We start from the raw sequence: 11,993 nt of genomic DNA, 5'->3' as shown, positions 1-11,993 counted from the left end.
GAGGTCGTCAAACCGGTCAAGTGCGAGTTAGTCTGGTGGGAGGCTTCGGCCGTGGCTAGTTACCATCCTACCGGCAAAGCCGTGCCGCCAAGCGATTTAGCGTTTCGGTACGATGCCGTGTAGAAACCAAAGGGGTATGGGTTTAATAAAAACTGCCATACCCCTTCCAGGTTAGCCCGCTATCATCTTAGACTGCATCATCACTTACCACCAGGTGAGATTGCAGTCAAGGGCTAACTTGTATCTGAATAAAAAATAAAAAAAAAAAAAAAAATGACTCGCGCACCGAGGGTTCCGTATTACACTACAGTCGTATTTTTTCGACAGCTTGCACGAGAAATCAAAAACTATTATGCATAAAAATAACTAAAAATCTGTTTTTGAATGTACAAATAAAGAATCACTATCAGGAAGATTCCAAGGGATTTTTAAAAACCTAAATCCACGCGTACGAAGACTACGAAGTCGCGGGCATCTGCTAGTTTTTTTTTTTTCCCACCATAAAGCACCATTATAAAATGGTAGCTTTATTGCTACTACCATCTAGCCTATAACTCTGCTAGTTATACAATAAACAATTGTCGACAATGGTTAAAATTACTATAATCCATACTCCATACTAATATTATAAATGCGAAAGTGTGTCTGTCTGTCTGCTAGCTTTTCACGGCCCATCCGTTCCACTGATTTTGATGAAATTTGGTACAGAGATAGCTTGCATCCCGGGGAAGGACATAGGCTACTCTTTATCCCGGAAAATCAAAGAGTTCCCACAGGATTTTCAAAAACCGAAATCCACGCGGACGAAGTCGCGGGCATCATCTAGTTATAAAAAAATATTCGGTAGCGAGTATTATAGGTCCACGTCGCGTCGGTAACAACATACTTCTCTTATCTTTTCTGAAATCAAGGATAAGACAAATCTGAAAATTATTCATTTATTTATTGCAGGTTTTAACTAGTAAAGAAAAGCCGGAGAAGATTCGAAACGGAAAGAGAGGGAGATACAAAGCGGTTTTCATCAAAAGTGTACAACAATTCTCAAGACATCCAGGGTGAGTCTTTCAATCACGGAATGCCAAAAAACGCAATAGAAATGGTATTTGTTGTTTTTTAGGGTTCCGTACCTCAAAAGGAAAAACGGAGCCCTTATAGGATCACTTCGTTGTCTGTCTGTCTCTCTGTCTGTCTGTCAAGAAACCTACAGGGTACTTCCCGTTGACCTAGAATCATGAAATTTGGCAGGTAGGTATATTTTATAGCTGACATTTGGGGAAAATCTGAAAACCGTGAATTTGGGGTTAGATCACACAAAAAAAATTAAATTGTGGTCATGAACTAATAATTAGTATTTTCAATTTTTGAAGTCAGTAATATCAAGTGGGGTATCGTATGAAAGGTATTCAGCTGTACATTCTAAAACAGATTTTTATTTATTTTTATGCATGATAATTTTTGAATTATCGTGCAAAATGTCCAAAAATACGACTGTAGTACGGAACCCTCAATGCGCGAGCCTGACTCGCACTTGGCCGGTTTGTTTTATCGAGCCAAATTGTGCCAATCGTGTTTTGGCTCTCGTAATTCACTAAAGAATATCTTTAATTTTTGTAATATTAAAAAATAAATAAACAAATTTGTAGATTTTGAGGCCAAAACTTGATTCTTTGAACATCCCAAATGTGTGTTAATACCGCTTTTGGGACGCTTATCGCCTTAATGTAAAAAATGCGAAAGTGTGTTTGTCTGTTGGTTTGTCCTTCAATTATACCTATTACTTAGTGCGCATTCAAAAAGTTCTTGCCGCTATTTAAAATCGTCGGCTCGGATATTAAAATATGCCACATCTATAATTATCCACTTTGCGGCACTTGCAATTTAAGTTTTCCTGTTAATTTTGCCGATATTTATGAATACAATAGATAATAAGTACTAACATATTATTATAATGTATTCGTATCCGCGCATTTCACAGAACTCTAAGTAAAGTAATAGAAATACTTACTTTTTAATGCGGCTACTGCGTGTTGCTGATTTTGAGCAACTCAAACAAAAATGTACAAAAATTAGCTCGATAGAACATATCTCTAGTAACATCTAAATGAATAAAATAAAATAAAGTAAATTAAATTTATTTATTTATTAAAGTATTACTCAATAAGGGAACTCTCGGTATGATCCTGAATCGACGATAATATGTCAACTATTAGGCTATGGTGACGTCAAATCATAGAAAAATAGGGCTGCCCTAGGGCTACCTGCGTTAAATATGCCTACTAACTAACATTTGACGCCTGCTAGTGACATCGAAGCTTCGACGTTTTGTTAGAAATACCCAAACTGTAGTGAAAGTGTGCTTTAAAGCTATGCATCATGATGATCAACCCATCGCCGGCTCACTGCAGAGCACAGGTCTCTCAGAGTGAGAAGGGTTTGGCCATAGTCTACCACGCTGGCCATATGCAGGTTTCTTAACTACTTTAAACGCACATAGCTTCGAAAAGTTAGAGATGCGTGCCCGGGTTCGAACCCCCGACTTCCGATTAGAAGGCGTACGTCCTAACCACTAGGCTATCACAGCGTTCAGCTAAGCGCAGAAACCTATGCGTATAAGTTGAAAATTACAATAACGTACAATGATGGGTCACTGCCCATCAGCGACATTCTGACGATTCTTCAACACTTCTAGCCTTATTCTAATTTCTGTGGTTTATTCTAATCACGTCAGTACAAAACTACTTTCCGTTAGCTCAGTTTGGAGTGTACAGACGTGATCTGGATGCATTCATCCAGACTTGGATGTTGCCTTGCAAATAATTACAATTGGCAATAGGTAGTAACTACGATGGAGTGAGTAAACATTGATCATACTTCCGCTTTTTTTAGGGTTCCGTAACTCAAAAGGAAAAACGGAACTCTTATAGGATCACTTTGTTGTCTGTCTGTCTGTCTGTCTGTCCGTCTGTCTATCAAGAAACCTACAGGGTACTTCCCGTTGACCTAGAATCATGAAATTTGGCAGGTAGGTGGGTCTTATAGCTGGTTTTAGGGGAAAAATCTGAAAACCGTGAATTTAGGGTTAGATCACACAAAAAAAATTAAATTGTGGTCATGAACTAATAATTCGTATTTTCAATATTCGAAGTAAGATAACTATATCAAGTGGGGTATCATACGAAAGGGCTTTACTTGTGCATTCTAAAACAGATTTTTATTTATTTTTATGCATCATAGTTTTTGAATTATCGTGCAAAATGTCGAAAAAATACGACTGTAGTACGGAACCCTCAGTGTGCGAGCCTGACTCGCACTTGGCCGGTTTTTTTAAACAATACTAGCTGCCCCGGCGAACTTCGTACCGCCTAACAGTCGATCCTTTTTCAGGAATTTTTTTAAAAAAATCTCTCCATAAGAACCTCGTACTTCAAGGAATCAGTACCCTTATTATAAATGCGAAAGTGTGTTTGTTTGTTGATTTGTTGGTTTATTGGTTTGTTAGTTTGTTGGTTTGTCCTTCAATCACGTCGCAACGGTGCAACGGATTGACGGGATTTTTTGCATGAGTATAGATAAAGACCTGGAGAGTGTGACGTGACATAGGCTACTTTTTATGCCCGAAAATTAAAGAGTTCCGACGGGATTTTGAAAAACCTTATTCCACGCGGACGAAGTCGCGGGCATCAGCTAGTATTATATAAAATGAATTAGCGAAATCGGTTCAGCTGTTCTCGAGATTTGCGATCAGCAACACATTCAGCGATTCATTTTTATATATAGAAAAAGATTAAACGTGACTAAGGAATATCCAACAAGATATTCTTATTAGCCAAAATTATAATCCACTAGCTCAGGCCCTGCGACTTCATACTCGTGGATTTTGGTTTTTAAAAAATCCCGTGGGAACTCTTTGATTTTCCGGGATAAAAGTTAGCTTATGTCACTCTCCAGGTCTTGAACTATATCCATGCGATAAAATCACGTCTATCCGTTGCTCCGTTGCAACGTGATTGAAGGAAAAACCAACAAACCAATAAACCAACAAACAAACACACTTTCGCATTTATAATAAGGGTACACGGATAGTATGCTACACATCCGTTTACCGATTTTGACGAAATCTAGAACAAAGATGGCTTGCATCCAAGGAACGAACATATACCTAGGCTACTTTTTATCCCGGAAAATCGAAGGGTTCCCACGGGGTATTAGCCAAAATTGTTTAAAAAAATCCAAAGATAACCGCTAGCGTGTGCAACGCCTTTCCAGCATCAGTTTTCCCCTCCAAGTTTAATTTGGGTATACCTTCAAAGCGCTCCATCTTAGGCTGCATGATCACTTGGCAGCACGTCCGTTTGCAGCCAAGCGCTAGTCTATAAATTAACTAGAGGATGCCCGCGACTTCGCGGATTTAGGTTTTTAAAAATCCCATGGGAACTCCTTGATTTTCCGGGATAAAAAGTAGCCCATGTCCTTACCCAGGATGCATGCTATCATTGTACCAAATTCGTCAAAATCGATTGAACGGATGGGCCGTGACAGACAGACAGACGGACAGACAGACAGACACACTTTCGCATTTATAATATCAGTATGGAAGATAATATCCTTCTTTGTATGTTTTCAGGGGGTTAATATTCTCAGTGCTGTTCCCGATAGTGCAAGTGGTGGCGTTCTTCTGCGCCATCGGCCACGACCCGCGGGACTTGCATGTGGCAGTCGTCAACTACGAAGCAGCGTTTTCTCCATGTAATTATACCTATCTAACCCACTAATATATGTGCTTAATCTTAGGGCGCCTGCAAAGCCGCAAAGTGCCGCGCTGAGGCTGCTTTGCTGCGGCGCAGCGGTCGCGCTGCATCCACTGCTGGACAATATCTCTTGTAGGGACGGTCTTGCGCCGCTTGGATCCAGCGGCTTACTTCGACTCGTCTGATGTCATCCGTCCACCTAGTGGGGGTCTTCCAACGCTGCGTCTTCCGGGCGAGGTCGCCATTCCAGCACGATGTCTATCGGTTGTACAAACTATGTGCCCTGCCCATTGCCACTTCAGCTTCGCCACCCGCTGAGCTATGCCAGTTACTCTGGTTCTCCTACGGATCTCCTCATTTCTGATTTGATCACGTAGAGTTACTCCAAGCATGACTATCTTCATCGCTAGCTGAGTCACTCTGAGCCATACATAATACACTAATTGCTCTCTGAGCTTTCTTATGAGGCCCGTAGTTAGCGACCATATGTCTCGGATCCATAAGGCATCACTGGTAACAAGCACTGTCTTTGCAAGACCAATGTCTTCAAGCACTGAGGAATTTCGGACAAGAAGACATCTCGACATGTGTACCTAATATGGCTATCATTGTCAAGCACACTGATAGCCATGTTAGACAAAGTTCGTAATTTCAACGTTACAAGTCAACGGTTTTCATTCAATTTTTTGCTCTTCATGTAAAAACTTATTTCATCCAATTACACTGTCTTGTTTGCCAGTTCCTCAATTGGCTTGTTATTCCATAGCCTATACGTATGTACTTCCTTGCAGTGGGAACAGAGATATGCAACAACAAGAGCATAACGCGCGTGTCGCAGCGGGAAGACGAGACGTGCGAACAGTACATGCTGAGCTGCTGGTTCCTTGAGGAGATGGAGAAACGGAAGCTGTTCCCTGTATGTCTTTTACTCTTTTTCTTTTACTGCCAGCTCCAGTCGGAGATTGCAAACCATTTGGGCGTTAGGGTCATTTTGACGACGGATCCACTACCCCAAGTGCTCCTGCGATTGTCTTGTGAGCGTGGTACGCGAGCGACCGCGGCGACTCAGATTTTGTAACTACACATACAAGCTAGCTCTTGTTAGTGATCTTGTCTGGTAAGTTTGAAGGATGGAAGCGAAGTCCTAAAACGGATATGGCATTTTCATTAGACCATAATATCCCGAATGGGTTTCTACGCGGCATCGCGACGGTATCATTCGAACAGTAATTAGATTAGACTGGGTATGGTTGACTAAAATTAAAAAGAGCAACCGCCGAGTTTCTTGCTGGTTCTTCTCGGTAGGAACGGCATTCCGGACCAGTGGTAAATTAAAACTATCTGACTAATCATAAGCTCTTGTAAAAAGTTTACATGAATAAAAACATATTCTATTCTATTCTATTCTATCAAGTTTATTGAAACATTTAGAAAAGCAGTTCCTTTTCCTTGCAGACGACATACAACACGACGGAAGAAGCGAAGCAAGCGGTAGCGAAGCGGAAGGTGTATGGAGCGGTGAGCTTCACGCGCAACTTTAGCGACGCGCTCACGATACGGGTTACTGAGGGACACGTGGACAACGATGTGATCGACGACAGCACTATTAGCACCTGGATCGATATGTCTGGTATGCGCTCCTGGTCCCACTTTATAAGTCGTCCACTGCTGGACATCCTTGCAATCCAGCCCTGCAAAGATTTTTTGGCTTGGGATCCCACCTGCCTTTAATCCTCCAACTATATGCATCTGCTCACAGCTACTTTAGCGTTGCGACTCGTTGAGCTATATCGGTAAATCTGGTTCTTCCACGGACCTCCTCACTTCTGATTTGATCACGTAGAGAAACTCCAAACATAGCTTTCCTTCGCCTGCTGAGTGACACAGAGCTTTCATTAAAAAAAAGTAGCGAAGCGGAGGATATGGAGTTTAATATGACTGCTAGGGGATAGTTCCACATACCAGACTTTCAACAATTTATTACCAAAACATTCTAGGGTAATTTAGCCACATGGCCCGAAGTCAAGTAATTTAGTTAAATTTATAGTCATAGGTAAAATGAAGGGTAAAAAACTATTCGGTCTGACCAGTTCAAGTCTCTCCTGGCCTTCCACGTACAAGCGCAAGCCGAAGGTGAAAAAAATAGACTTTTTGTTGACAGCAACGGCTGAGTTCAGAACTGTTATGAACTGTTTATAGTATCAGCTGACCCAAATACGCATTTTTGTAGGATCGCTTTTCCCTTTCAGATCATGAAATTACCAACTTTGTCAATCACTGCATAAAAAGTACAAAGTAAATTACATGGCGTATGCCAGCAACAGCAGTGTTCAGAAATTGACGTAGTTGCCACAGTTATGAACCGTCCTTAGTATCAGCTGGCCCTAATACGATAATAATAATTGTAGGACCGCTTTTTCCTTCCAGACCATCAAATCACCAACTTCGTCAAGCTCCAACTGCATAAAGCGTACGAGGCGTTTTCCAGACGAACCATGCGAGCGTGCGGGAAGAACGAAGACCTAGTCCAGGTAACTCATAATAATTTCCTTTTGAACATGCAACATTTTTTTTTTAAAGTGCTGAATGAGTACCTTTGAATCAATATCTTTGGCGTAGAGCCTCAGTCAGGGAAAAGATTAGATTCAGGCTTGGATAAACGTTTTACCATCGTCCGCAAGACATCGGGCGAGTTTCCACGCTTATGTCGTCGACATTCCATCTAAATGGACGAAACTCCTTACATAACCATTTTTTGAAATGCATGGGTTTGGAATACCTTTCTTCGTTTCCTTGGCCCATTATGCTTTTTTCAAAGCGATTAAGTACCTAACACATACATACATACATACATACATACATACGTACATAGGTACCTAAATAACTAGGATATGCGACTGGTTCTGAGTTTAAACAGGATATATCGATTTAGCTATGTTTTGTCTGAGGACAGCCAAATTAATGTCTAGGTAATTCTTAGCCCATCCCCATTCCCCTAATGGATTCTTTAGTCTACGCTTTAATAGCCGTTATAATTCGGGGAGAAACTGTATAATAACGATAGTACCTATTTTAAATTTTACTTAATAATAATAAATCTCTTTGATTTCAGATCCCTGTCCGTTTTGAAACGCCGATTTACGGCACGGCGGATGCAGAAATAGTGGCATACATGGCACCCGGTGTTATGGTTACGTAAGTATATTGTTATAGATAGACTAGCTGACTGACTGGTAGATAAACCTATTTGTCAGTAAATCTAAACCTACATAAACTAGGTCAGTATCGATTTGCCAGCACGTGAATCATACAACAGTGATTCAAGTACCGACAGCGAATGCTTTCAGGGCGCCATTGGAGCTGGACTGGACTCTACGCAACAAATATGTACACCGCTTTCGTATACCTAGTGCTTAGTATAAAAATAGTCTACAAACATGTAATGTGGACCACATTTTTAGAGATTAGAAACTACTGTGTACTACAAATCTCAAATTTCTGAAAACCCGTTGTTTGAGTTGTAGGTACATTCCAGAATCCATTTAAATTTGAAGTAGGTATAATATGTCAGTACAGAATGCATTTTTGAATTAAAAAAAAAATCCCATTATATCAGATTTTTTTTCCCATTTCAGTATAATTTTCTTCCTCGCGACCATCGTGACGTCGACTCTGATGATATCGGACAGGCTGGAGGGCGTGTGGGAGAGGAGTGCCGTGGCAGGAGTGCAGCCCAGGGAGATGCTTGAAGTGCATATCGTCCTGCAGTCCACTGTCATACTGGTGCAGGTAAGATGACGAAAAAATCTGAAAAATCGATCAAGTGCAAGCCAGATTTGCACACGAAGGGTTCCGTACCATCGTACAAGAAACATAACTTTTGTAGGGTATCTATCACTAAAAAATATATAGCGTCATTTAACGGCAAGATATAAAACTACGTCTTAAGCTTGTAAAGCGAAGTTTAGACTAGCAAGAACTTCTTGCAAGTTATTCCGCAAGTACTTGCAGAACTGTTTACACTACGAGCAATATTGTATATTTACATACATTTGTGACTTGCGGCAAGTCCAGCAAGTTACAAAACTTGCGGAAGTGAGCTTGACGTGATTGTTTACACGGTACAAATAGCTTGCGGAAGTCAACTTCTGCAAGTTTTGTTGCTAATCTAAACCTCGCTTTAGAAAAGTTATCTAGCGATGTGAGTTTAAACTTTTATGACTTTCTCTTCTTCGCTTCTGCCCTTCCAGCATCAGTTTTCCCCTCCAATTATGGGTACCTTCAAGAAAAGAGTGAATAGGCATCGTCTAGGCAAGCGCGCTCCATCTTAGGCGGCATCATCACTTGCCAGTTCTGATTCCAGACAAGCGCTGGTCTATAATATTTAAAAAAAATCTTGAATTAACACTAACTACATATGACATGCCCGACAGGCTATCTTCAAGACATCGAGGTAAACTGTACTTTTTTCCTTTTATTTCAGACCATCGAAATGATGATCGTAGCGTACCTAGGCTACAACCTTCCCACCAAGGGATCCCTGATGACTATCGCCACTCTGCTGTTCCTGCAAGGCTTGGGAGGGATGTGCTTCGGCTTCCTGCTGTCGGTGCTGTGCTCGAGCTACACTGTGTCCTTCTTCATCGCCACCGGGAGCTTCTATCCAATGATTCTACTCTGTGGTAAGTTATTTTAAGTCAGCAGCATCTGGCGCGTCATAAAAATGCCTGAACTCAGATCAGGTCAGTGTTCAAAGCTGCTGATGTCTTCAACAGTACTTCGATGCGAATGCGCATCTGCGAGTGAGCAAAGTCAAAGTAATAAATTTCAGCCTTAGTATAGTGATAGTAAGGCTGAAATCTATTACTTTGCCTTTGTTTAGAGTTAAGTTTCAGTTTAAAAGTCACCTTTATGTCAGCGATATAACGCTGTCTCGTTTTAACAGTATCTTTAGTCTGAGCAAAGTCAAAGTTTGCTCTATAGATCTCAGCCTAAGGTCTCCACGGGAAATAGAACAAAAACGTAACTCTTGATAAGAAAGGCATACTTGCGCCGCTTCTGCTGCGGCTCCCGGTCTTGATGCTGTCAAACCAAGGAACCAGCGTCAATCTTTCTCTTGCCATCATCCTGACTAATCCTTGCCGGCTCAATGAGTTCAGGAATATCTATGGTGGCAAGAGTCATATTGATCGTAAGTACCTATCATTAAGGGAGTCCTCGAATTCTTAAATCAACCTTGTTATTCTAAGAATCAACCTTAATTTTTTATTTTTCTTTGTCCACAGGAATCCTCTGGCCAATAGAAGGGATGCCAGTCTTTTTACAATACGTCGCTTTCGCCCTGCCTTTTACCATTCCCGCCAAGTCACTCCGAGACCTCATGGAGAAGGGATCCTCCTTCATAAACCCTGACATATATACAGGGTTCTTAGTAACTATTGCCTGGATCCTAGGGACATTAGCTCTATGCTTTTTAAGACTTAGGTATAGGAAGATGTAATAGTGCCTTAAAGAATATTTACCTTAGTGAAGACTTATTCCGCAAAGTCGTTTAAATAAATAGAGAGTCTTTTTACGATGCAATAAAGCGCAATTTAGCTTGCACAGCATTGCAACATACCTTTACCAAACGACTCTCTCTCTCTCTCTTTCTCTCTCTCTCTCTTTCTCTCTCTCTTATGAGATCGGCGACAGCGCGGCATATAATGTTGGGTCCCGTAAACAAGTGTTTTGGTGCAACTGGGTATTTTAGCCAATAGTGATTGTGTGTGTATCAGCCAAACAGAAGTTATTGCGATCGTCTTACTGTAGCTGTCGAATACAGCGACAGACATGAACTTGGAATAACTGGCTTGGAAAATGGCGGTAGGCCTCTTAAAAGACTACGGCCACACGATGCGTTTCCGGTGCGTTGCGGCGCCGCACCGCTGTGGATTTGCCACTCTGGCAACTAGTATTGCGTTGCAACGCACCACCCCTCCCCGATTCCTTTCTCTGTACATTTAGTATAAGATTTTACGTCTCACCGACGTAGCTAGAATTCGAGAGTCGAACTCGAAAAACAATCACGTCAAAGTGAAATGGACCTAAAGAGCCTTGAATTGAAGTCAAAAATAAAAAAATTCAATGCCGCTGAATTTAATTTCGCAAAGTTTCCGCTTGGGGCGCTGGCTGTAGATGTGTTGACAAAATTGAGCTCGTACAAAGCAAAATCTCTCGTACAAAGTACTAAGCGTACCTACTGCCCCCCAATTGTGTACGAATAACGATTTCATCGTTATCGCAATCCTCAACAAATTCTGCCCTTTGATTGACTGTGAAAAAATGTAGACAGCGAATCAACCAATCAAAGGGCAGAATTGGTTGACGAAGATAATCGTCAACCAATTCTGCCCTTTGATTGGTTGATCAGAGGGCAGTCCGTTGCACGTGCGGTGCGGCGCCGCCGCGACGTCGCAACGCATCGTGTGACTTCACTCTAAAGTCTAAGGCCTTAACCAAGATAAATAAAATAAATAGCACATAAATAAAATGCTTCAATGGTGAATTTTAGAGCTTATAGCTCTCGGGTAGCTGTATATAGCTTTTATCCTAGCTTTATGTGGTATCACAGCATTAATTTCGTATAAGAATAGGTATTTTCTATTAAGTTATAGGTTGTAGGTATGTGACCTAAGCCTTTGTGATTTTTATTTGTAAAAGTTCTAATTATACTTATTTTTATGTATTATAATGTGCTAAGTGCATAATTATAACACATAATATATTATTTGTAAAATAAAGGTGCCTTTTTTACATAAGTTTCTGTTTTTTGTATAACTACCCTCTAATTGTCTAGTGGTTAAGAATCCAGTCTGCTATTTGGGGGGACTGGGGTTTGATCTCTAGCACGCATTTCTACTACTTTTTGATACTAGCCCGAGATCGAACCCCTCACCCCTCGAATAGAGGCGTAGGTTAGTTGTAAAGAAGGAAAACGGCGTCCCATGCAAAAATCATGTCAAGCCGTTGCGACGTGATTGAAGAACAAACCAACAAACAAACACACATTAGCTTTTTTAATAAGGGTACTGAGGTACTGATTATTATGGGTAGTGATGGATGAGGTATACTTTTCTAGAAAAATGTAGTTTCTTGGATTTCGAGTCAATTCATTTATTTTATTCATCTTATAAAAAAGGTACATTTTGACACTGATTTTTTCACATTAAAAATTACCTACATTATCAAATTATAACCTAGTTG

General features: G+C 40.8%; 1 protein-coding gene across 1 annotated transcript in view; it reads left to right on the top strand.

The window, feature by feature from the left end:
- The window catches only part of LOC117993538 (ABC transporter G family member 20), a 73,826-nt gene extending 62,284 nt beyond the window's left edge, over window positions 1-11,542 (top strand). The window contains exons 8-16 of the mRNA XM_034981338.2: window positions 952-1,055; window positions 4,625-4,746; window positions 5,540-5,664; window positions 6,204-6,378; window positions 7,176-7,279; window positions 7,861-7,943; window positions 8,384-8,537; window positions 9,232-9,430; window positions 10,034-11,542. Coding sequence (XP_034837229.1) covers window positions 952-1,055; window positions 4,625-4,746; window positions 5,540-5,664; window positions 6,204-6,378; window positions 7,176-7,279; window positions 7,861-7,943; window positions 8,384-8,537; window positions 9,232-9,430; window positions 10,034-10,248 — 1,281 coding nt within the window. The 3' untranslated portion in view covers window positions 10,249-11,542. The remainder of the gene's footprint in view (window positions 1-951; window positions 1,056-4,624; window positions 4,747-5,539; window positions 5,665-6,203; window positions 6,379-7,175; window positions 7,280-7,860; window positions 7,944-8,383; window positions 8,538-9,231; window positions 9,431-10,033) is intronic.
- Window positions 11,543-11,993: the final 451 nt, after the last annotated feature.

The sequence above is a fragment of the Maniola hyperantus genome, chromosome 24 (assembly GCF_902806685.2).
Source record: "Maniola hyperantus chromosome 24, iAphHyp1.2, whole genome shotgun sequence".
Taxonomy (NCBI): domain Eukaryota; kingdom Metazoa; phylum Arthropoda; class Insecta; order Lepidoptera; family Nymphalidae; genus Maniola; species Maniola hyperantus.
The sequence above is the reverse complement of the archived record's forward strand: the minus strand, read 5'-3'. Positions and strand labels throughout refer to the sequence as shown.